We start from the raw sequence: 24464 nt of genomic DNA, 5'->3' as shown, positions 1-24464 counted from the left end.
ACCCATGTGATTTCTGCTATAATTTACTTTGTTGTTTTAGATTAGATGTTGATTAAAATATATACCAACATTTTATTGTATTTTTATTATATGATAATGATTATGAACATACAGCACATATTTACACTATGCCCAGCTGGCTGTGCATTGTGCTTCTGGTATGCCAGAGTGTCTCTTATTTGATAGTTAAAAAGTTGGCAACCCCAGTTGAATGTAATATGCTAACATGGCTAATGCTAGCATGACTAGATGTAATCCCGCTCTTTTTTTTTCTTTTTTTTTTCTTTTTTATTAATTGAACTTTTAATTGCAAAGCAGGAAAACAGCAGTCACCAGCATATACATACACAGGACAAAGATGCATCTACATGTATGGCAGGACGTGGGAGGTAGAAAAAAAAAGCCAACAGCAATAGTAATAAACAATGAAAAAGGTTAACAATCGTCCCTTTGTTGCCAGGCTAAATCCCGTAAGCCCGAATTCAACCTCTGAGCAGAAGGAGTGTCCAGATAGGCCAAAAAAGGGTCCCGGTAGAAAAGGAAAGGTTTGTCCTTAAGTGCCGTAGAGAAGGCTTCCATTGGCACAATACTTATCACAGACTAGCCAATGGTTGATAGATGGAGCCTTATCAGAAATCCACAGTACCATAATGCACTTTCGAGCGTAGTGTAGCAGTATGTGAAGGAGATCTTTGCTGCGAAAGCCGGCAGGTAGCTCATCATTTAGTCCTAATAAGCAAGTCCTTGGACCCAGATGCAGTCGGCAATTAAATATAACACATAGCTTATCTATGATCTCCAAAACTGTAGAATAACAGCACAGCTCCACAGACAATGAAAAAAGGAACCAACAGCAGACTGACATTTGTTGCAGAGATTAGGCAAAGCTGGAAACATTGTGTCTCTTCTCAGGTGTAATATAAAGCCTATTTATAAGTTTAAACTGCCTCTCCCAAATAGAATTAGATGCCAAGGCTTTGAAAGGACGACAACACAACTCATCCCAAGCCTCAGCATCTATAACGCCTACATCTGATTCCCATTGGCCCTTGACTTTGTTAGAGTTATCCATTCTAAGATCAGAGAGAATGTTATAAATCTTTTTAGTGATACATTTTAGTTGGGTAGTTTTTACCATGAGTGATTCTGTAGGAGAAAGACCAAACCCTCCATTAAAATCCTTCAATTTAGAAGTAATATCGTGCTTTACCTGAAAGTACTTCAAAAAATCCTTATTGGTCAGACCAAACTTGCTTTTCAGTTGATTAAAAGTAAGAAGAGAGTTCTCATGAACAAGATCACCCACTGTATTAATCCCTAACTCTGCTCTTTTAAGATCATCATAGCATATGAAAATATTACAGCAGTACTACCTAGCTACTATTTTTAGTATGATAATGTGAAATTCCCAAGTAAAGTTTGAAGTAGCTCAAACTGTAAAAACCAGCACTGAGCCCTGTTACATTTATATACAGTGTTAAAGTAATGGCTACAATCTACAGCCTTTAAACTTGTGGTAGTTGGAGTTAAAAGACCAGAGACAGGGTGATTACAACGATAGCTGTAACTTCCGTCACCCCTTATATTACTGGCATCGAGCAAGACGAAGAGTAGAGATGACACTATTAATTTAAGTACATTTGTTTTAATAACACAAGAGCACACATTCATATTCATGAAGGACCATGTTCATCTAATCTCAACCTCTCTAAAACAGTATGTTGAATCTTATCAGTGAATGTCCAGTATATTGCAATGAATAGCATTTAATTTCATGGAGTATGCACTGTCACCAAAACTGCTTAGAGTCAGTACAACCTCCTGATCAGCCTCAAACATGTACCGTCAGTCCGGACTTACCTAATTTCTCCTCTCTTCCCTCAGTATACCATAACACACTCTCCAGATCTGGAAGAGAACCCTGTGTTCCCCTGTATTTACCATAACTCTTTTGTGTGAAAATAAACTCTAAAACATTAGTTTCTTTGTTGGTTCAGCATTTAGGCTCACTCTTGTTATCAACCTCATGGCCTTTTTTGACAATATCACAATGAAAACATGCTGTAAATATCGAAATCCGTGAAAACATGGCTAATCCCGCTGATTTAAAACTAAAACTTTAAAGCTGCTGGAGTTGTTTTAAGCGCAGTTGTTTTAAACTGTACTTCACCAAAACCATGGAATGAAGTACAAACTGTGTGTCACATTGTCACAGGATTGCACTAATTTGGATGATTTAGAAAATGTATAAAATGTTGTAATACTTGATTCAGGCCTGCTGCTGACTTTCTATTACGCCTCTGGAAAGAACACACACTAAGAATATCTTGTTAATCAATCAATTGAATTTCACGTTAGTCTGCAACAGACTGAAGCTATTTCCACATCTCCTTTATTGGGCTGTGGGACAGTTGGCCAGTCTCAACTACAGACCCTGGACCATTTCAAATGGCATAGTTTTTGAGTTATCATCATAGGGCGTGGCCAACCTATCCGCCTCAAAAGTGGTGAGAATAACCGTCAGACCATCATGGCGATTCAGTGTGAACATTGTGAGTTTACATAGAACGGCCCACCTCGATGATGTTAAATGACAAAGCTTTTGAAGTTTCGTGAAAAGGTGTGGCCATGGCTGCACGTTGAGCTTGACCATTCGCCAATCTCTCCCAAGCTTCACGGGCATGATGAGAGTCGAGCCCTGAACAGATTGATGTGCCATTTGGCTGCAATAGTTAGAGCACCTCCTAGTGGGAAGAGGAAAGACATAGTAGGTTATAATCATTATTGATCTAGATTACATTTTAACTGGTGGTTCCAACCATGTTATGCGTCAGTTGGTCATTTGGTCAAATGGTACTCTCCATCGCCACCTAGTGGGCATAGGATGTGTTCAGCAATGCTCAACTATCACTGATAGTAGTAGCAGTAGTATCAAACATAACACAAATGAATGCATTATTGTCATTAATGCATCTACTAACAAAATAAAAAAATTATTTCTGTCAGTTAAATGTGTTGTAAACACACTAAGAATATCTTAGTGTGTTTACAACACAGTTGTAAACACATTTAACTTCACATAATCCCTGGGATATCTTATAAGTATTAGAAAAAGATGCTTCAAAAGTACGTCTCCAGTGTTTCTTCATGAAAAATGTGTAAAATTACAAAGTTCTACTAGCTCATTGCCCAGACTGACCTGTCTTTATAAAACATAAAGTTTTTGTTCTCTTTTTTTACTATAAAAACAAAAACTCTCTCTTCTTGCTTTCTGTCTTTCTTTCAACAAACTTTGATTTGCTTTAAAAAAAAAAAATCAAAACAAAAGACTCCCAGAAATTTCTGTACTAGATAGTGGGAAAACGGGAATTTGTTTGTGTGTCATTTAATTTTTTAACTATTACTTAAATATTTTGGAGTAGTATGAATGCCAGCTGGTGAAGTCTTCAGTCAGTACAAAATCTGTAAAACCTAAAGTTAAAAACCTATGCACTTCATCATTTCCCCCCCAGAAACCTTAGGGTAGACTAGATAGGAGTCTTTCCTCGGTCGATTCTGGCCCCCGACCTTACGTTTGACACCACTGTTCTAGAATCGTTGCGTGAGCAACACTACGTCATCAATATTGGACGGAAGACGGATCGTCACGTGCAGCCGTAGAGGGCTCCAGATAAACATGGCCACCTGTGTCAAAATGATAGGAGCTGCTAAACAACTGCACAGAAATTCGGCTTTTGTTGCTAAACTACACTGGCCTGGCGTTGTCTCCCGCTTGACCGAGACATCACCACTGAGCCGGCAACAGCCAGCGCGGTTCTACACCAGCATCGGAACCCCACAGAAAACATGCATGTCCCCCACCACAGCACTGACAGCTGGCAGCAGGCTGACCGGCAGACCTCGCCGGTGGATACGTGTCGGGGCCGTTCCACACTTCCAAGACAGTGTCCTCACCCGGAGCTGTGGACCGTATACGCTTCAATGTAGGATGTATGGAAACCGGGCAGGTGCGGGCTTCTCTGGACAGGATGGCGAGGACGGCGCAAGCTCCGGGGGAGAAGAGCCTGGGGGAGACGGCGGAGCACCTTACAACGGGGTTCAGATGACGGCTCTCACCCCCATGATGGTCCCCGAGGTGTTTCCCAATGTGCCTCTGGTTGCCGTTAGCAGGAACCCGGTGTTCCCCCGCTTCATCAAGATCATCGAGGTGAGTCTGATGTAACCTTGCACATTCTGTCCGCTACTTGGTCTGGTTGAAGGGAGGGTGACGCAATCACGCAACAAACTGAGAGTGATTTGACATTTAAACGGTCTTCGGTAAAACTTAGTACACCTTAGGTTATCAGAGGAAGTCCAGTCTTAAACTGAAGAGGCGATAGAGCCTTTTATTTTATTTTTTAGTGGTGGCTCCTAATCTTTGGAACATTTAGTTACAGTCATGTATAGTGTATATGTTTTATAACCTGTAAACTCTGGTTAATTAAGGTTGTTAAAATTGTGCTTCGGAAGTAGAAGTGTGTCTTCATTTCACTTAATGCCACATTACCATTATTATCTCAGTGTCTGTTTAAAACTACACATTTTGAAGAGAACACCATGTGACTGCCACAAAGGTGTGTGAGGAGTGGGTAGAAATGCTGTTGCATAGCACATTGTTTTTTGCTGTTTGTTTTTTCTTTTTTTTAAAATTAAGACTTAGTTTCTCTTCTTTATTTAGTCAATAAAGTAAAATGTCTCACAACCGATAAGGGCATTTTCCAGACAACCCCTGGAAACTACTGTTTATTGTATTCCAGTGTGTGATGTTTCTCTCTTCATGTCAGGTTAAAAACAAAGCACTGATGGAACTGCTGAGGAGGAAGGTGCGTCTGGCTCAGCCATATGCTGGAGTCTTCATGAAGAGAGATGATGCGTAAGTTTGGAAGTCACTTCTCCAGTTGAATTACTGATCACCAGGTTGTTGCATGCCTCAAGATGAATACTGATCTCAGTGGTGTGTTTTTGCTCCATGTGGTTATACAGTCTGAGTTTACTTTACAAATATAATTTATTGTTATACTCAATTAGTTGATGGATTAATCTATAGGATACTAGTTGAGTGGCGTTTTTAGTTTGACATCTGCATCACAGCAGAGGGGTCGGACTGAAGAAGTTACTAAAGCAGCTGTTTTCTTAAAGCATTTTCATAGAATTGCCATCCTTTCAGATGTCAGCACTTCTCCTTTGCCTTGGGGGGGAAACTGAATGCTAATTGATTCACGACGTCATCATTGTGGTATAGACAAATAATACGCAAAGAGCGCTGTAGAGCAACATCAGACTTCAGGCTACAGTATAATGCGGGCCAAGAAAAATAGTGCAGTGATTAATAAGTGAATCATCCAGTGCCAACTCAGACGTCCGTCTGATGGATCCATTAAGCTCACAAAGACATACTGCAATTGCTAACACTATTGCATTCCATTTATCCAACACTCACAGTGAGACCAAAGGCTTTGGGAAATGGTTAACCCTGGTAATTATGTTTCCCAAGCGGCAGTACCTGTACTGTATGCAGCATTGCAGGTGAAATAGAAAGGGATTTCATAGCTGTTAAAAGTTTTGCTTTAAACTTTATTCACATCAGAAGACTGGACTGGCTCAAGACTTTTGCACAGGACTGTGCATCTCACTTATGCTGCAATAGGTGTAGGCTGCTGTAGGGCTGTTCGATATAACGATATACATCGGATGTCGATATGAAAACGTCTATCGTTTCATTTTACGCTATCGTTTGTTTCGTGGTGTCACAAAATAAACTGTTTACGACAATATTTTTTTATTGTTTTGGTGGTCACTGTAGAATTTCTTAAAGTTCTCTCTTTCTCTTATATTTAATATAACCACACTACAGACAGACAAACGACTGTTTTTAACAGTAAAACCATCGCGTGGCTCCGCCGTTGCACCTTCTTATCTAGTGCACGTCTTTTATTTTGACAGCGAATGCGCACCTGTGGACCACTTATGTGCACCCCTGATTATAAGGGACACTGTCGATTTTCAGAAAAATCAAAGGATTGATTTTAAGTGTGCCGTATTTTCCAAAAAACACGGTAATAACGACGGCCCGCGAGCATGCTCTACCAAAAATAGTGCTTTGTTGTGTATCTGATGGACGAAAGCTAAACCAGTTCCACACCACTGAAGTTGCAGCATTTTTACAAACAAATTCATGCGGATACCCTTTTGGTTCATGCGGATACCCATTTGGCGCCAGCTGCGGTCACAAGGCTGGAGCCAAACAAAAACTCCCTGATAACGACTGTGTTTAGTCTGTTCCTTCCCATTCCATGCAAGGCCACCTGGGTTGGCTGGAAGACTGTTTACTTAGCCTAGCAGGGCGAAGGACACTGTCTCAGCTGAACTCTGGACACACACACACATACATATACACTGATATGCACACACTCATCCCCCCTCCCTTTCCAAACGCTGTGGACATTTATGTGCTTTTTTGTGCAGAGGAGTTTTTTTGTTTCCTGTTCTCATGCTGTCCTCCGTGGGGTTTTTTTCTGTAACGCTACCGATCTCCGACCTGTATCCCCATGTGATGTCTGTGTTGTGTGTGTAAGGTCGGGGGGGGGGGGGGGGGGTCGTCCTATTTCACTGCAGGGCAACCTGCACGTGGCGAATAAAGCCTTGATTGATTGATTGGTTCATCCGTTTCATTCAGCAATCCACTTTCGCCCTTCTCGTTCTCTGTCGCCGCCATGTGCATATGAAAACAAAGGCACTGCTCATGCGCGTTTTACCCATATTCTATCGTGATATTTCATCTTCTTATCGTTGCCCAACATTATACCGGTATTACCGTGAACGGTATGATATGGCCCAGCCCTACTCTGAACATAAACACAAGCTATGCGATGTCTCTGATGTTTATCTGTTTCTACCTGTGCTGATGCTAGCATGACTAGAGCTAGCCAAGCAGCAGTAAATATGTGAAGCAAGGCAGAAGGATATACTCATAAAATGAACAGAATCATAAGAATATAAGACCACAAGCACTGCATATGTAACAAAGATATGTTGACATCAAATGGTATGTTATTTGAAATCTATATGAAACAATGACACATCTATTTTTTTCCCAATTTTCCAAATTAGCCTGTGATTGGCTTTAGTGTCCCAGAAATCTTATTTATATACAACTAAATATGACTCAGCAAATATGTTTTAAACGAATGATTCCTCACTTGATGACAAATCATCCATTTCCATATCTGCTGAGTCCTAAATTTGATGTCAGTGAGCTTATCAGTGGTTGGTGTTTAAAAAAAAAAAAAAAAAAAAAAGCCCCCAAATCCCCTATGAGCAAGCACTTGGCGACAGTGGAGAGGAAAAACTCCCTCTTAATAGGGAGAAACCTCTGACAGAACCGGGCTCAGGAAGGGGTGGCCTTCTGTCTCGACCGAGTGGGGTCCAAATGTTCACTGACAATTTAGTTGTATATAAATGTGATTTTTAGGACATGTTGTTGAGACCAATTAGGTGGAAAGGCGACGCAGCCAGTTCCGCTTCTTCTTCTTCTTCTTCTTACTTGGTGGAATCTCTGGCAGGCTCTTAACTTCAGTCTCGAGTTCAGCCACCTTCACAGTGAGCATTTTCTGTGTGTCTCGTAGTCTTTGCAAAGATTCCTGTACAGACAATGCAGCTGACTCTTCTTTTTCTATCTTCTGTTGTTCTGTGGTGTCTTTTTCTTTCTGAGGCTCCTGCAGAGACATTGCAGTAGATGGCAGTGAGTCCTCTTTTTCCATCTTCTCCTGTTCTCCAGTGTCTTTTTCTTTCAGAGGCTCAGATTTTGACATTTTATTTGCATCGGTGGAATTTTGTTCTTTTTGCTGCTGTGGGATTTTAAGTGAGGAAGCTTTGGCTTCTTTCAGCTCCCACTTAAGAGTCTCTACCTTCAAATCACGAAGGGCCTTGTTGGAGCAGAGCTGGGATTTGAGGTCACTGATTTCTGTGTTGACTGTCTCCTGCTCCTGCCTATGTTTAATGTCCTGTTCTTTGAGTTGATTTTCAGCTGCTAGGAGCTGTTTCTGGAGCATCTCTATCTGCTCTTGTTGATTCCTACATTGGACCTCAAATTCAGCCTCCTTAGAGGACGTCAGGCCTACAGAGTGTGTGTGTGTGTGAAGCCTCCTGCAGGGTAACCATCACCTCATCAAGTTTGACAATTGCTTCACTGTTGCTATTGGGCTTATTACTAGAAGCCTCCTCCAGCTGCTCTATGAGGTCTTTAATCGTTTCCTCAGGATTTCTCTTGTTCTCGTGCATTTGTGCATGAAGGTTGTTCACCTGAAACAGGTGATAAGAAGCCCTCTTGTTAGCAGCTACCATTTTCCAATAAAGGGCGTTCTGATGGCTCTGGGAGACTTCCAGTTGCTGTCTGAGAGCAGCATCTCGTGCCATGGTTTAAACTGGACACTGCCCTGATGGGGTCTAAATCTGGGATTGGGCTGATATTGCCAAGTCCCTCCATTAGGCCCAGGGTTTGGTCTGCTGGGGTTATTCACGTTTCCCTCTCTCTCCATATTTATGTCCTCCTTTGCTTTTGAGATAGTGAGGGATTCAGCTTTTTCCCTTTCAGAAGTGGCTTCAGTGTTTTCTTGCATTTCTTTATTTCTCGGGTTTGTTCCATCACCTATGTTGTTTTGAGCTTCAACAAGAGCGCAGGCATATGCCCGAGTAATTGGTCTTCTTGGTTCTTCAGCCACTTTTTGCTTTTTTGTTTTCTTTGGTTTCACCAACATTTCATTTTGAGCTTGTGCCACAGGAGACTTTTCAGGATTTGGTCTTCTGGCTTTTTCAAGCTCATTTTTTGGTCTTTGCAAGATTGTTATTTTTGGTGTGATGACCATTTCGGTTTGTGCTTCTGCCATCGTAGATGCTTCAGCGTTTGCGGCTGCGTTTCTCTGCGTCTGCCTTACCTTTGATTTAACAACCAGGTTGTTTTGTGTTTCTGCAGTCTAGGTGACTGACTGACCAATTTATCCACCTGATAAAAGCATTGTTTCATTTTCCTGGACAAGTCCATTTAAGAGACCTGCTCTCTGTCTGGTGTTTTGATAGTAAACATGTCTTTCTGTCTGTTGCAGTAACGAGTCGGATGTAGTGGAGTCTATAGATGCCATCTACACCACAGGAACCTTTGTTCAGATTCATGAGATGCAGGACTTGGGAGACAAGCTGAGGATGATTGTCATGGGACACCGCAGGTTAGATGTACTGCTATTACTGGTGGGTGAGAAATTTTAGGTTAAAGGGCATAGGGATTGGTTTCATTAGAACTCTGGAGACAGTGCTCTCACTTATGAGTATGTATGTTATTTCTTCTGTATATCATCTGGGCTGTAAGGATCCGGATCACAAAACAGCTGCAGGTGGAGCCTGAAGAGGAAATAGCTTCAACTGTGTCAGAGTTGGAGTCTGAGCCAGAGTCCCACCAGAAACCTACACAAAGACGCAAAACCAAACGCAGCCGCAAGGACCATCTCAGTTCTCTGCCAGAGCAGCTTGAGGACAAGGTGAGAAACAGGAGCCTAATATCACATATGCCTTCTATGCACGCAGTCGAGAGAAGGACACAAAGATTCATTTCACCACAGCGTTCATTTTCTTTTGGACCTCTTCTTAAGTTGTCTCGGCTTTAAATTAACTGCCAGTGGTGCAACGGATCACGGTTGAAGTTTTCTGAAATCCGAACGGATCCCACTCCACTTTTTAAGTCTGCTGGTCCTTAACTTTGGGAGAAGCAACCTGTCACTGAACAGACTCCTCTGGTTGTTTATGGCCGTGTGCAGAGGATGCCCAGCATGGTCCATAATGTCCATATTGCACCTTAATTTGTTTTTATATAAGTGAGTGGAATGAGTCTTCAGTTGAATGTTTTTTAATAGGCAAAAATACTTAAATAAGTAAATGGCGAGTCGAATTTTTGTTTTTGCTGATCCGAAAATTGATCCGATCCGTGACTTAAAACCGCGATCCTGTGAGATTTTTGATCCGTTGCACCACTATCAACTGTATGCGGTGGTCCAAGGGGGCGTGCTTTTACATAAAGTTATGTGTAAGCAAAACAGTACAAAGAAAAAGTCATTAACAGGAACGCCTGAGGTTAAACCAACACAGTCGCATTGTTTAGGCAATGCTTCCTTGCACATGCCTAACTGCAGGAAACTTCAAGGTAACCACATATAGACTAAACCAGCATCGTTTCTAAGCACAGGGTTCACAAGCACACTAAACCTGCTATAAAAAAGCATGGCAGGTTTGATCAGATTTCCCCCAAATGTATATAATCACAGTGTAAGGCGTTTTCACATTGCCGTGTTGCTTGTGTCGTAGGTGTCGCTTGACGATTTTCACACACCCTGCGTCGTGAGACACAATCTTTGTGTCCCGTCGGTCGGTTGTGCACATCTTGAGCCGGGTTGAAGATACAACTGTACGGTTATGGTTTAGCTCCATTTTAATATTAATCCTGAACAGAAGCTCAGAGACATACACAGAGGAAGATGTTGGAGCAGTTTGAAATCGGTGCTTATGATTTAATCACACTCTAGATCTTGTTGTAACATATGATATAGAAACTGAACATTGTAAGAGTTTCTTGAAAACCCCTTTCTTGTCTGATCATTTCCTAATAACATTTCAATTTAAAATAATTGATCACACAGCAGTGAGGAGTAGAGTTCATTACAGTAGATGTCTTTCTGAACCTGCTGTAACTAAGTTTAAGGATATAATCCACCCGCTGTTATCATCTTGCCCTGGAACAACACAGAGCAGAGCAGCTACCTGAACACTACTGCAAGAGAGGTTGATTATCTTGTTTATAATTTTAACTCCTCACTACGTACGACTCTGGATACTGTAGCTCCTGTGAACAATAGAGCCTCAAATCAGACGTACTTGACTCTCTGGTATAACTCTCATACACGCACCTTAAAGTAGGTAGCTCGTAAGCTGGAGAGGAAATGGCATATCGCAAACTTAGAAGATCATCATTTGGAAATAGTTTGCAGCTTTATAAGAAAGCCCTCCATAAAGCCAGAACATCTTACTATTCTTCACTAATTGAGGAAAATAAGAACAACCCCAGGTTTCTCTTCAGCACTGTAGCCAGGCTGACAAAAAGTCAGAGTGCTGTTTTAGCCAAACATCCCTTTAACGTTAACTAGTAATGACTTCATGAACTTCTTCACAAAAAAATTAACCTTTAGAGAAAAAATTACTCATATTAATCATCTCACAGACATAACATTATGTACAGTTGCTTTCTGTTCCACTGGTATGTATTTAGACTCTTTTTCTCCAATTGATCTTCTTTCTGAGTTAACTAATGACTTCCTCCAAACCATCAACGTGTCTTTTAGACCCCATTCCTACAAAACTGCTCAAAGAAGTCCTGCCATTAATTAATGCTTCAATCTTAAATATGATCAACCTATCTCTAACAATCGGCTATGTATCACAGGCCTTCAAGCTGGCTGTAGTTAAACCTTTACTTAAAAAGCCATGTCTTGACCCAGCAGTCTTAGCCAATTATAGGCCAATCTTCCTTTTATCTCAAAAGTCCTTGAAAGAGTAGTTGCTGAACAGCTAACAGATCATCTGTGGAGGAATGGCTTATTTGAAGAGTTTCAGTCAGGTTTCAGAGCTCATCACAGAAACAGCTTTAGTCACGTTACAAATGATCTTCTTATGTCCTCTGACAGTGGACTCATGTCTGTGCTTGTCCTGCTAGACAGTTTTATCTGAGTGGCGACACCTATTGTTTAACAGAATACTGCAGCGACTTCTTGCTTCTTAACTGGGGGTATAAATCACTGCATCTGTGTGATGATGATGCGGCGGTGCATGAAGCAACCACAGCGGAGGGTACATTGGCAGCTTAAGTAAATAAAAAAAAAAGAAGAAGTTCCTTTTATAGAAGTGTGTAAGCTTTCAACATGACCTACATTTGTTAAGGATGGTTTGAAACTATTTGGTTCAGTCAGTGTCCACCAAGCTGTGCATCTTGGTTTTGATAATGTGTCATTAGTGATGGGTATAGTAATATTTATAGTTTACAGTTCTTTCCACATTGATAGTAATTATTTTTGTTCTATTCAGATATCAGAGGCAGACCTGAGTCCAGAGCTTCAACCTTTGCCCTCCTCCAACATCCTGATGGTCGAAGTGGACAATGTTCAGCATGAACAGTTCACCGTCACCGAGGAGGTCAAGGTACAGAAAACGCATCAAAGTAGCGCGTTATCACATCATCTTCAATCAAGTGATTAAAAAAAAAAAAAAATTAAACTGTTTGTCATTCTTTAACACACACGTCTGTAATGTCATGTGTTCTACAGGCGCTGACAGCAGAGATAGTAAAGACCATCAGAGACATCATTGCACTTAACCCCCTCTACAGGTCAGTTCTACCATTTCAGTTTTATCATATGCAATCTGTAAACTTTCATTTTACTTTACTTTTTTACTTTATACTGCTTGTAGTTTCAGGTTTCCATTCTATAAACCTAGTAAGGGTGTTCAACATCTTAAAGCAATTTCCAGGCAATCTGTGCTCGGTGCACCTTTTCAGCTGATGCTGAATTAGGCTGTTTTCTAATTTGCCAATGAAAACACTTTAAAGTCAGATGTTTATATTAGTACCAGGCTGTCGGGATGAAAACAAAATCCAACTGTAGTATTGATGAAAGGGACGTTTTCTGAAATGTGCTTGTTTGTGTGTGAACCAGAGAGTCGGTCCTTCAGATGATGCAGGCTGGTCAGCGTGTGGTTGATAACCCCATCTATCTCAGCGATATGGGAGCAGCTCTGACGGGAGCTGAATCGCATGAACTACAAGACGTCCTGGAGGAGACTAATGTGAGCAGTCTGCCTGCTTATAGACCTTTATGACACTCAGTGTGTGAGCATTTTCCAGAGCAACCAGTGATGTGCTAACTCGTGACTCCTTTTCTTATCCTAAAACTTGTTTTTTGATACACTAATAGTGTCCAGTTGATTTTCAACTCTGAGTGGAGTGTCTTTATTTGATTCTAATACCCTCGTTTATGCGTGTGTACAGACTTATTAAGAAACGCTTTTCTCATACAAAATAATAATAAATCAAGAAAGCAGCGTTTTTTGTTTTTTTGTTACTGAGAGATTACTACAGAAACGTCATCTCCAACTCTGCTGTTCTATTTCATGAAATCAGTGTTGCAGAGTTCTGTTCATTAAAAGTTTTGTGTGCAGTTCATTGAGTCCTGTTTCTGTGTCCATGCAGATCCCGAAACGTCTCTACAAGGCTCTGTCTTTACTCAAGAAGGAGTACGAGCTGAGTAAGCTACAGCAGCGCTTGGGTCGTGAGGTCAGACGTCATCATAATGTTGAAGTATTAAATAACTTCTGCTTAGGTTGTTACCCTTGGCCATTCATCCGTGTCTCTTCTATGTTCTCAGGTGGAAGAGAAGATCAAACAGACCCATAGGAAGTACCTGCTGCAGGAGCAGCTCAAGATCATTAAGAAGGTACACCAGACTAATCTGTGACAGACCACCTCTGTCTTCCCTTTGCCTGACAGACCCAAAGTCATTCAGGAGAAACACTTGGGCTCTCAAAAACTCTGGGGACTTTCAGCAGTCAACTGTCAGCATACTGTTAAGACACGTCTTACAAGCCAATAGTCTCAATCCGGCACAGCTGACACCTAAAGCACCTTTTCCGTTAGTACCTACTCCGATCGACTCGCCACGATTCAACTTAGATCGACCGGTTTTCTTTTACAAACAGTGCTATCTGACACACATGTCGTCAGAGCGTCCCGCGAGGTAATTAGTATGCGACACAAATGCTACAACAAAGGTGGACGTTGAGGCAAGAATATACCTGCAGCTCGGTCTGTGGCATTTTGTAATTCTCTGGGATCATGGCGATGTTTTTGTAGCCATTTCTTGTTTTCAGGTTTCAAAAATGGCAGATTTGATTTTTGGGAACTCATCAAATGATCAGCCATGTAGTGGCATGTAGTCGTCTGACGTCACATTTTAGCACCTGCTCGTATCGCTTGGAACCCCGGGCGAGCAGGTACTAAAAAAGTACCAGGTACTACAGCATGACGTAATTGAAAACTGACTGGATACTACATCAAATCACCTGTCTGGTGTACTTTGAACCATATTTTCCATTTATATGCTTTTGGTATTGGCAGGTGCATACACAGTTTCAGATTTAAATGCATAATTTTATCTTTATCATAGGCAAAGAAAATGTGAGCTGCACTCAGAGTACAGTAGGAGCATGCGCCGTGGATGCAGGTGTGTGAAGATGTGGCTCATAAAATATTCTGTGTTTTTGTCATTAGGAGCTGGGTCTGGAAAAGGAGGACAAAGATGCTATTGAGGAGAAGTTTCGTGAAAGACTGAAAGATAGGATGGTCCCTCAGCATATAATGGATGTGATCAACGAAGAACTCAACAAGCTGGGTCTTCTGGACAACCATTCATCAGAGTTCAAGTTAGTCGTCTTGTTTTAGTCTTCAAAGGCCTTTGAACCACAATACCACTTTACACTAAAAAAAAAACAGGAGTCAACTTGAAAACTACTAAACAGAATAGAGGGAAATGTAGTTTATGTAGTTATGCTATTGGAAAATAGAACAGAGGAAGAGGAAGCAGAGTTTGGCTAAGGATACTTTAACACGTGTTATCTGAACCCCTCTTTGCTCCATGGTGCGTGTGCGCGATTGCATTGGTATTTGCACTTATGCAGTATCTAACGAACCCAATCACTAAAACAGTCTCCTGGCTAACACGTTACCTTGGAGACTTGGGTCGCGCACCCTCACTTCCTTTTATCGCTCCATTTTCTAACAAAATGAGGCATCTTTGCTTTTTAGCTGCAGTTTTATAGAAACATCAGGTAGGTGTGATGTGTTTTGCATTTTATTTGATGTAGTTCTGCTCCCACCATATTTCGTGCACTCCAGCTGTGTGTCACACCACTCTTATACATTACTGGTGTATAAAAGACGTCACGACGCGAACACCCGTTTGTCTCCAGTCACAGCTCCCCTGGCAGCCTCCTTTCTCCTTGGTCCTCTTTCTCTTTGAGTTTAAATGAAGTAAATGAGTCGAGACAGTATGACGAGCTTACGTAAAGAGAGACAAAGGAGAGAAGAACAAAATAAAGAAACGAGAACATTTATGAGAAAGGAAATCTCAGTTAGGGCAGCAGCTATTGATTATTTTAGTAACTGAGTAATCTCTCGATTAGTCCATCGATCAATTGAGTAATTAGATAAAAACAATAAATATTCAAAAGAGAAAAACCACAGGTCTTTCAGAATGAACTGTTTATTTCCATTTTAGGTATTACAATGTTTTAAAGTTTGGCTGCATACGGCATCTGTTAAAAATAACTTAATGGGCTTAATGTTGTCAAACGTTTTATTCATATGCTGCTCATAACTACGTCTCCGTGTAGCAAAGCTCCATCTGTTTTAACATTGGCTGTCCATCTGCTTGTTTTATTGACTATTTGCAATAATCAGGAATCTACTGTTTGTTTCAGTGTAACCCGCAACTATCTAGACTGGCTGACCAGCATGCCCTGGGGTACCAACAGTGAAGAGAACTTGTTACTGGACAGAGCGAAAGAAGTCCTGGAAGAAGACCATTATGGAATGGATGATGTTAAGAAACGCATACTGGTACGCACACACACTCTAATACTCTGTATTTGATACATCAGATATATCCACACCCACAGAACAGTGGATCCTTTTTTATAGAAATGAACATCTTTCTTTTTACAGGAATTTATAGCAGTGAGCCAGCTTCGTGGCACCACCCAGGGGAAGATCTTGTGTTTCTACGGTCCTCCAGGTGTAGGAAAGACCTCCATCGCCCGCTCGATAGCCAGAGCTCTCAACAGAGAATACTTCAGGTTCAGCGTGGGAGGCATGACAGATGTGGCTGAGATCAAGGGGCACAGGTATGATCTGTGCTACTGTTATTTCTGAGAGACCTTATCCTGGATTACATTGTCAGTATCATGTGCAGAGAAGGTGGCATCCTGCACAAGGGCAGATAATGGTAGAATTAAATGTGATGGACTATGATGGGATGCAAATCAAGATCAAAAAAGGCAACTGTGCACACATCCAAGCAACAAAAAACTTGGAGTGCTGTGGATTGAGTCGTTTAGTTGTTTTAATTGGCCAGTATTAGTGTATTCTTCACCAAAATTTGTAATCATGGTGGATTTTTTTATGTCACTACTAACTATGGAATGAAAAATGATAGGGCGGCGCTTTGCTAGTAACTTTAACTTTAACGTTCTCTGCTTTCCTGCTGACATGAGGGATGGCACTGATGAACAGGTACAAATGGTAGAGTAATAACTTATTGGCTGCTTGACTTTATAAAGGAAAAGTGAAATCTTCCCTGAATTAGATTTGGCTGGATGCCGCTTTCAGGTTGCCTCTCTGTGCGTCTCTGAACCAGTTTAAGACCTTCTGTAATTGTAGATCTCTTACGGATTAATGGAAACATCCACAGTGTGTCCTGGTCTTCTCCTCTGTGTCCAAATGGCAACAATTCAACTTTCATTTTGAGGAAGACGATACAAATCACTCACTGTAAAAATTGCATGTGTGTGTATCCAGACGGACATATGTCGGAGCAATGCCGGGAAAGATAATTCAGTGTCTGAAGAAAACCAAAACGGAAAATCCTCTGGTGCTGATAGATGAGGTGAGTGTTGTGATGATGCTCTTGTAGTTGTCTGTTGATTTCAGCATAACGTAACCAAAGCAACATTAATATGAAGGCCATCTGTTCATGTGTGATTTTTGTGCTGATACGATGTTTTAGCTTCACTTTGATAAACGGATATTTTTGCTTCATATAATCTGGCACTGAATGACATCTATAACTATAACGTTCTGTAGTATATTGTTCGTGGCAGTGCTAAAATCATGCACTCTATATCAAAAAATGCCCAGTCAGTAAAAGGAGAAACTGTCAAATTAATTTAAAGCCACTGAGTTGTTTTGCTGACAGCAGTTTGAGAGATCTGTTCAGGGACCATCAGTAAGTCAAACAGCAGTGTGATAGTTTATAGGCTGGGTAAAGTAGAAGCTCAGGCTTCATACTGCTCTGCTCTGTCATATTTTTTACTTTTTTTTTTTTTCACTTTGCTGAGCTGATACAGTATCACGTCCTGTTCCTGCTACAACACACGTTGGGGGATAGTTTATCTGTGTAGCCCATTTAATTAACGTAACTTTAGACAGGTGTTTCATAGTGCAATCATAAAGTTTTATCTCACATAGGAGGTCATCTGATTGTTGGGGTTCTCTCTTTTTTCGGTATTAAACTAGCCTTTTTACCTTACAATGTAAAGTGCGTTGAGGCGACAGTTGTTGTGATTTGGTGCTATAGAAATAAAACTGATTGTTTTTAACCCACGCAGACATTAGGATAATGCACATAGAAGTGTCCTGCCCAGATGATGCGTTCAAACCCCGGCCATCTTGCTGTGAGGCAACAGTGCGTCCCTGTTCTGGCTCAGCCAAAGGCTTTCCAAGGAGATTTTAGAGCAATTCTTTAATTATTACATCCTATTAAGTAAAAAAGGGATTAACTAGTTTTTCAGCACTGTTCTAAAACAATATTTGTCTAATTATAACAATATTACACCAAAGACAGAAAGCAGTCCTACATATTTAGAAAATATTTAATATGCACATAGGACATATCCTGGTCAAAATTTACTCCAAATTCCTCTTGCCATCCAAATATCTGGTTATACAGCATGTTTCAAATGATTATTTTCATGGATCCAAACTGTCAGGCCAGGTCTGCAAGTGAACCTTGTGCACTGATTTTGTGATCTAACCGGTTGGCATGGAGTTGTTGGTTTCCAAGTTTCATCAATAGTTATATAACTGGTATAAAATGATGTGATGATGTTCATACCGTGTCATTACCAGGTTGATAAGATGGGTCGTGGTTACCAGGGCGATCCATCCTCTGCTCTGCTGGAGCTCCTGGACCCTGAGCAGAATGCCAACTTTCTTGATCACTACCTGGATGTTCCTGTCGATTTGTCAAAGGTAGGTACTGTGTAACGAGTGCTCCACAGCTCCTCATAATATGTGGTTTTAATGTGCACCGTCTCTCCTCCTGTAAAGGTTTTGTTTATTTGCACGGCCAATGTGATAGACACCATCCCAGAGCCACTCAGGGATAGAATGGAGATGATCAACGTTTCTGGATATGTGGCTCAGGAGAAACTGGCTATTGCTGAGGTAAAATCTGCAAATGCGGGTTACACGTTACAATGTCTGTAAAGCTCTGTTAAGGGATGAACACAGTTTGTTTAAATATATTACCACAGTGGGTGTTTTCATTGTGGTGGTGTAATAACGGCGAAGGTGACAGAATATGATGTGAACTTTTAATCTTCTTTAAACCATTCCACAAGCTCTTGCTCCCAGTGTAGTGCCAGTTACTTCAGTTCAGTTTGATTTAATTTAACTATTTTAATTACCATCAGAATAGAAATGTTTAGGATAAATATGATCACTCAGAATTAATTAAAGAGCTAGCCCAGTGTAGCTTAATATTTAGGGGAAATCTCAATATTTGGGCTTTGCATCCCATGTATTGTAAACTTGAAATAATGATTTTGACACAAGGTTTCTGCCCTTGGCCGCCGCCCAGCATAGACAGTGCACCCGACCCTACAGCACCTCCTGCGGGTAGTGGACACGTCCTTTAATAAGTGGAAGAGATGGATGGATGGGCGGGCATTGCATATTAGCGTTTTCTTTTCTTTTGGCTCAACCTCAGAGTATTTTTTTTTGTTTGTTTTTTCATTTCTGTGTGTAGCGTTACTTGGTGCCACAGCTGCGCTCACTCTGTGGTCTGACAGAGGAGAAGGCTTCAATCTCATCTGATGCTCTCAGTCTGCTCATCAAGCAGTACTGTAGGGAGTCTGGAGTCAGGAACCTGCAGAAACAAGTTGAAAAGGTAAAATATTGTAAAAGTGCACTCAGAAAACAACATTCTGCTTGTAACAGAAGCTAAAGACTTCTTTGCTGGGAGTAGTGGTATGAATATAATGTGTGTATGTAGTTGCTGGTTCTTTGTGACAAAAACATCCTTTTTCATTTTAATAGCAGTTGTGCCAAAAATGATTTTTTTTTTTCTGTGTCATCCTTTTTTTTAATCTATTATTTATCTCCTTATTGTTCTTCGTTTATTGCCCACAGGTTTTCCGTAAGGTGGCGTTCTGTATTGTGAATGGTGAACAAACCGGAGTGATGGTCACTCCTGAAAACCTGCAGGAGTTTGTGGGTAAACCTATTTTCACAGTTGATCGGATGTATGATGTCACTCCACCGGGAGTGGTTATGGGGCTGGCTTGGACCGCAATGGGTGAGAAAGAGAGACACACACGCACACACAGCACCAGCAAAAGTTACCTGTACTGAGTGTGCATTTATCTCCTGTGCAGGAGGATCGACGCTGTTCATCGAGACTTCACTCCGCCGGCCTCCAGGAGGAGCGGACTCTAAAGGAGAGGGCTCATTGGAGGTCACAGGTCTGTCAGGAGTTTCCCATCTTGCGCCACCGCATTGAAAACAGTGTGTGGGTGTAGGAAAAAACATTCTTCCCTCAGTTAGTCCTTTACAAACGTAATCTGAGCTTTGTGTATTGGTCATAGGAGAAACAGAGTTAGAAAGTCTTCAAACCATTTCAGAGGTTTTAAAAACATGATCCTTAACAAATGCAGGTAAACTGATACTAAAGATGTGGCTCTCCTGCAGGTCAGCTGGGTGATGTTATGAAGGAAAGTGCGAAGATCGCTTCAACCTTTGCCAGAGCATTCCTTATGACTCAGGAACCGGAGAATCACTTCCTCATCAACTCCCACCTGCATCTGCACGTCCCTGAGGTAACCATTTATTTCATTTCAGTTCCATTTTATTTTAAATTTTATAAAGCGCCAAATCACAACAGTTGTCTCAAGGGGTTTTATATTGTAAGGTAAAGACCCTACAACACTGCAGAGAAAACCCCAACAATAAGGTGGTGCGGTATGACCAAGTATTTTGATGACAGTGGGAGGAAGAAAAGCCTTTTAATGGGAAGAAACCTTGAGCAGAGCCAGGCTCAGAGGGGGAGGCCGTCTGCCACAACCAATTAGGTTAGACTGACTGACTGAGTGCATCATGAGAATCCAGCAGCAGCCTACACCTATTGCAGGATTCAGGGTCACCTAATCCAGCCCTAACTATATGCTTTAGCAAAAAGGAAAGTCTGAAGTCTAATCTTAAAAGTAGAGATTGTGTCTGTCTCCTGAATCCTGACTGGGAAGAGAGAACAGGTGCACAGGCGACCTCCAGACTCACAAACAACTTCTTCCCCTGGGCCATTCGGACTGTTAACAAACACTGCCCACCCTACACTCCACTCCTACCCACCCACCTCACCAATCTAATCATGGTCTGAGTAACCTTCATCACTAAGGTCACTCACACACAGACTCTATACTCAGACCAAGTCCTTTTCCACTGCTTCCAAGCACTTTGTTCTCCAATTTGTGGTCGTCTATTGTTTGTATGCATTTCTCCTGCTTGTTATTTATTCCTCCTGTCTACCATTTATATTTTATTCCCACACAGTTGGCATGCAGCACCCATAATTTCGTTGTACATGTACGATGACAATAAAGGGCTATTCTATTCTATTCTATTCTATTCTATTCTATTCTATTCTATTCGAGGGGGCTGAAGCTGAAGGCTCTGCCTCCAATTCTATTTTTAAATACTCTAGGAACAACAAGTAAGCCTGCAGTCTGAGAGTAATGTGCTCTAATGGGGTGATATGGTACTATGAGGTCATTAAGATAAGATGGGGCCTGATTATTTAAAATAAAATAATAATATAAAGCAACTAATTAATTAGTTCTAACTTCTGTTAGTGTCAGTTAAAACCCTTGCTGCAGCAAGAAAGATAAAAGCTATAAGGGACTTTTTAGCCTACAGCCTACAATAATAATGTAATGAATGCATGAACCAGAAATATCCTGCTGATGCTTCTTGCGATAATGGTAGAACTGAACTGTGGCTGGCAGTGCTCATTCCTGTCTATTTTCACTTGTTTCTAGGGGGCAACTCCAAAAGATGGACCAAGCGCTGGTTGCACTATTGTCACAGCACTCTTGTCCCTGGCAATCAACAAGCCCGTGCGTCAGAATGTAGCCATGACTGGTGAGGTGTCTCTGATGGGCAAAATACTACCAGTAGGAGGGATCAAAGAGAAGACTATTGCTGTATGTACAACAAATATTCTTTGCTCATTTCTTTAACATGGATATCGTTCATTAACTAACAGCTAAAGTAATTGATGCTCACAAAACAGCTTCATGAAGGATTTTGAGGTCAGTACAGCTCCCATTTCAGCAACTCTGAAGAGGTATCATAAATGTTAACATGGCCAGCACACATATTAATGTTAGCTGTTTAAAGAGTAGCTATTGCTCAATAGCTACATTAGCCATATACTAGCAGGTCATGTCTGTGGCTAACAATAATGAAACAGTTGCATTATTGTGGCAGCTGAGCAACAAGTTTTATCCATTCTGCCAGACTGTAATAAAGTGTGTTCATTTAACAGAATAACACAATTATTTGTGTTGAATAAGTGTTGAAATGTAGCTTACACTAGCCCAGGACAAGTCACCAGAAGCGTGTGTGTGTGTGTGTGTGTGTGTGTGTGTGTGTGTGTGTGTGTGTGTGTGTGTGTGTGTGTGTGTGTGTGTGTGTGTGTGTGTGTGTTAGCTGTCTGTCATGTGAACAAAAAATTATGATTACTTTCAGAGAAATCACTTGGAATCACTTTTAGTTAACTTTGGTCGTTGGCTCCTCTGTCAGGCTCGTCGTGCTGGTGTGACCTGTATCATCCTTCCAGTTGAGAACAAGAAAGATTTCTCGGACCTGCCAGACTACATCACTCAGGGCTTGGAGGTCCACTTTGTGGATCACTACAGTCAAATCTACCCCATCGTCTTTCCACAGAACGAGTCTTAGCCTGTTTTCAACTATAGCACCTGACCAAGATTGATGGCACTTGACAACTCTGTACCTATTTATTACCCAACAGCAATAGCGGTGTCATTCTCGTCGTACATGGTGAAATCAACTTGTTACTTTTTGACTGAATGGACTCTGAGGTCCTGTTATAGAGACTTGGCACTACATCATCTGTTGCAGTATCACAGTGGAGCAGCAGCCTTGTTGGTCACTCGCACATGATCCTGTTTTGGTTACCATAGAAGCCTTTACTGTGTGGGTACAGCTGTGACGGAGACAACAACACTGAACTGAAATGTGCCAAATATGGACACGGAAAGTCAAATGGTGACGGTGACACGTGACCATGTCACTGATTAGCAGAAGTCAGATTGAGGACTTTGCTGCCAGGCAGCTTGTTCATCCAGGTCTGTGGATGGACTCTTTCATAGATTTTGTGCATTTGTAGTATACCAGATGTCAGGATGATGATGTTGAAATCAACAATAAACAGACATAACTGAATGCTGTTGCCTGTTCTAGCCCACCTCTGACTGTGTGAGGGCATTTTAATGGTTTGATTAAGTTAAATAGACTGGAATTTATAAACCACTTTTGTACTCTTGGTGAGCAATTAAAGTGCTTGTTTCAACTTTATAATTTTAAAAAAGGAAGTATGTAATTAGATGAAAATGACAACAAATGATCCAAAAGTGTTGCAAACAGTCAAGTTTGAATCAGACATGATGAGAAAGATAAACGGAGTGTAAAAAAACTTTGATCACTCAGATTAATGCTATATAGATGCCAGAGCATTCCAAAGAATGAAGTGTTCTACTTTCAACTCGCGCAGCTTTTCTGCACCAAAGCTACTTCCTTCTTTTGCATTTTTAATAAAGTTAAAAACCCATCAAATAATGACTTAAAGTAAGTTTCAAAGTAACTTTTTTTTAAAAATTTCTGCTATATTACTGTCATAGACCTATGCAGTGTTGTAGCAAAAAAGGTGGCTACGAAGGTCTATTGTGATTCTATTATTGGAATTGAATTGAGCCCATACACAGTTAGCACAGTGTCAGTGTACATCTCAAATACAACAGTTCACCACAAGATAACCCACTGAAAACTCTGTGGAAGAGATCAGGTTCAAATTAGCTTTAACATCCTGTCAGGCTTCTGTTTGGTCAAATAAAAAGCTGCTGATGCTACTCAAGCAACCCTGACAAGTAGAAGCTTATGTATGTTACATGTATTATCCATTATGTATTTTAAAGTGTGTGGTTATATGTCAGACACTACAGATTTGCTCAATGTAGATAATCTTGGGATAAAAGTAATTAAGAACTTGTTGCCTTTTCCTTTTTGTCTGGACAAGGAAACACATGTTTGTCCTTAAAACTGTGCCTACAGGTAAAGGCAAATAAAATCTGGGCTTTGACTAAGCCACTTTGTAAGCACCTGTCTGCTTTGGGTCATTCTTCAGTGGTTTTGTTAGTGTGTGCAGAATTCATTTCCTAAAAGGAACTGTTCCAGTTCATCAAACAGATGACCTCGCATCACTGTCACGCATTTGTATTTGGGAAGAGCAGTACAAAGATTAATCAGTGATGAGGATCCTCTCATAGACCTGGACCCGAACGTAGAGTTCTAATTTTTCTTGAAATAAAGGTGAACTTTTTGCCGTCTCTGTGATTACAGTAACTTGATACAAGAAGTTGCCTACCAGCAGATCTTCTGATGTCATTTGGATTTCATTAAACACAGTCTCTTGGGCTCGATTTGCAGGGCTGACCAGCCCTGAAAGCTCGGTTGTCATTAGATGATCGCTTGCATGTATCAGAAATCCTTTTAAAACCTCGCCACACTTAGTCTTTTTTGAACACACACTTTTCCAGCTGGGCTGAGATGTTCTTGAAACCCTGGTTGTCTTTGATGCGTTTGAAGACGCGATAAATGTCGCCTTCTTACCTTGTTCACGTGACTAATGATTGTATCTATATTAACCATTTCTGCTCCGTTCCTGACACCTGAGAATATTTTGTTGGCACTGTGACGGTGAGCGTAATGAAAATGTCCACGGTTTCCACGGAATGCAGATTTACGCACTACGTTAGCGTGAGATGGCAATCTGCAGGCGAACGACCACAGATTCTTACACAGATGAGTTTGATGCACAACATTTATCACGAAGACTTTGCTGTGATTAACGTGTGCAGGAGACGCTTTTGTGCTTCTTGCGGAGCACTGCTGACTCGACGATCGTCCTGAGGAGCAGCAGCGTGGGGTAAATGGATGGGAGGGTTCACTGGGAGTGACGAATGAATGAACAGCTGGATGATGGCAT

The 24464-nt window shown here is 41.1% G+C and overlaps 1 protein-coding gene across 1 annotated transcript; it reads left to right on the top strand.

The window, feature by feature from the left end:
- Positions 1-3659: 3659 nt before the first annotated feature.
- Positions 3660-23486, top strand: lonp1 (lon peptidase 1, mitochondrial). The gene is made up of 21 exons (XM_085375332.1): positions 3660-4207; positions 4824-4912; positions 9141-9260; positions 9401-9569; positions 12160-12273; positions 12399-12460; positions 12789-12918; positions 13322-13405; positions 13497-13565; positions 14399-14550; positions 15607-15745; positions 15851-16029; positions 16703-16790; positions 18032-18154; positions 18233-18349; positions 18933-19073; positions 19316-19481; positions 19561-19647; positions 19874-20001; positions 21217-21381; positions 21983-23486. The coding sequence occupies exons 1-21, from the start codon at positions 3677-3679 to the stop codon at positions 22136-22138; spliced, it is 3009 nt and encodes a 1002-aa protein (XP_085231458.1). The 5' UTR covers positions 3660-3676; the 3' UTR covers positions 22139-23486.
- Positions 23487-24464: the final 978 nt, after the last annotated feature.

Source organism: Diplotaxodon limnothrissa, linkage group LG17 (genome assembly GCF_057381915.1).
Source record: "Diplotaxodon limnothrissa isolate DT_005_m linkage group LG17, D_limnothrissa_male_GT1.1, whole genome shotgun sequence".
Lineage (NCBI taxonomy): Eukaryota > Metazoa > Chordata > Actinopteri > Cichliformes > Cichlidae > Diplotaxodon > Diplotaxodon limnothrissa.
Note: the sequence above shows the minus strand (reverse complement) of the source record. Positions and strands in the feature narration are given on the sequence as shown.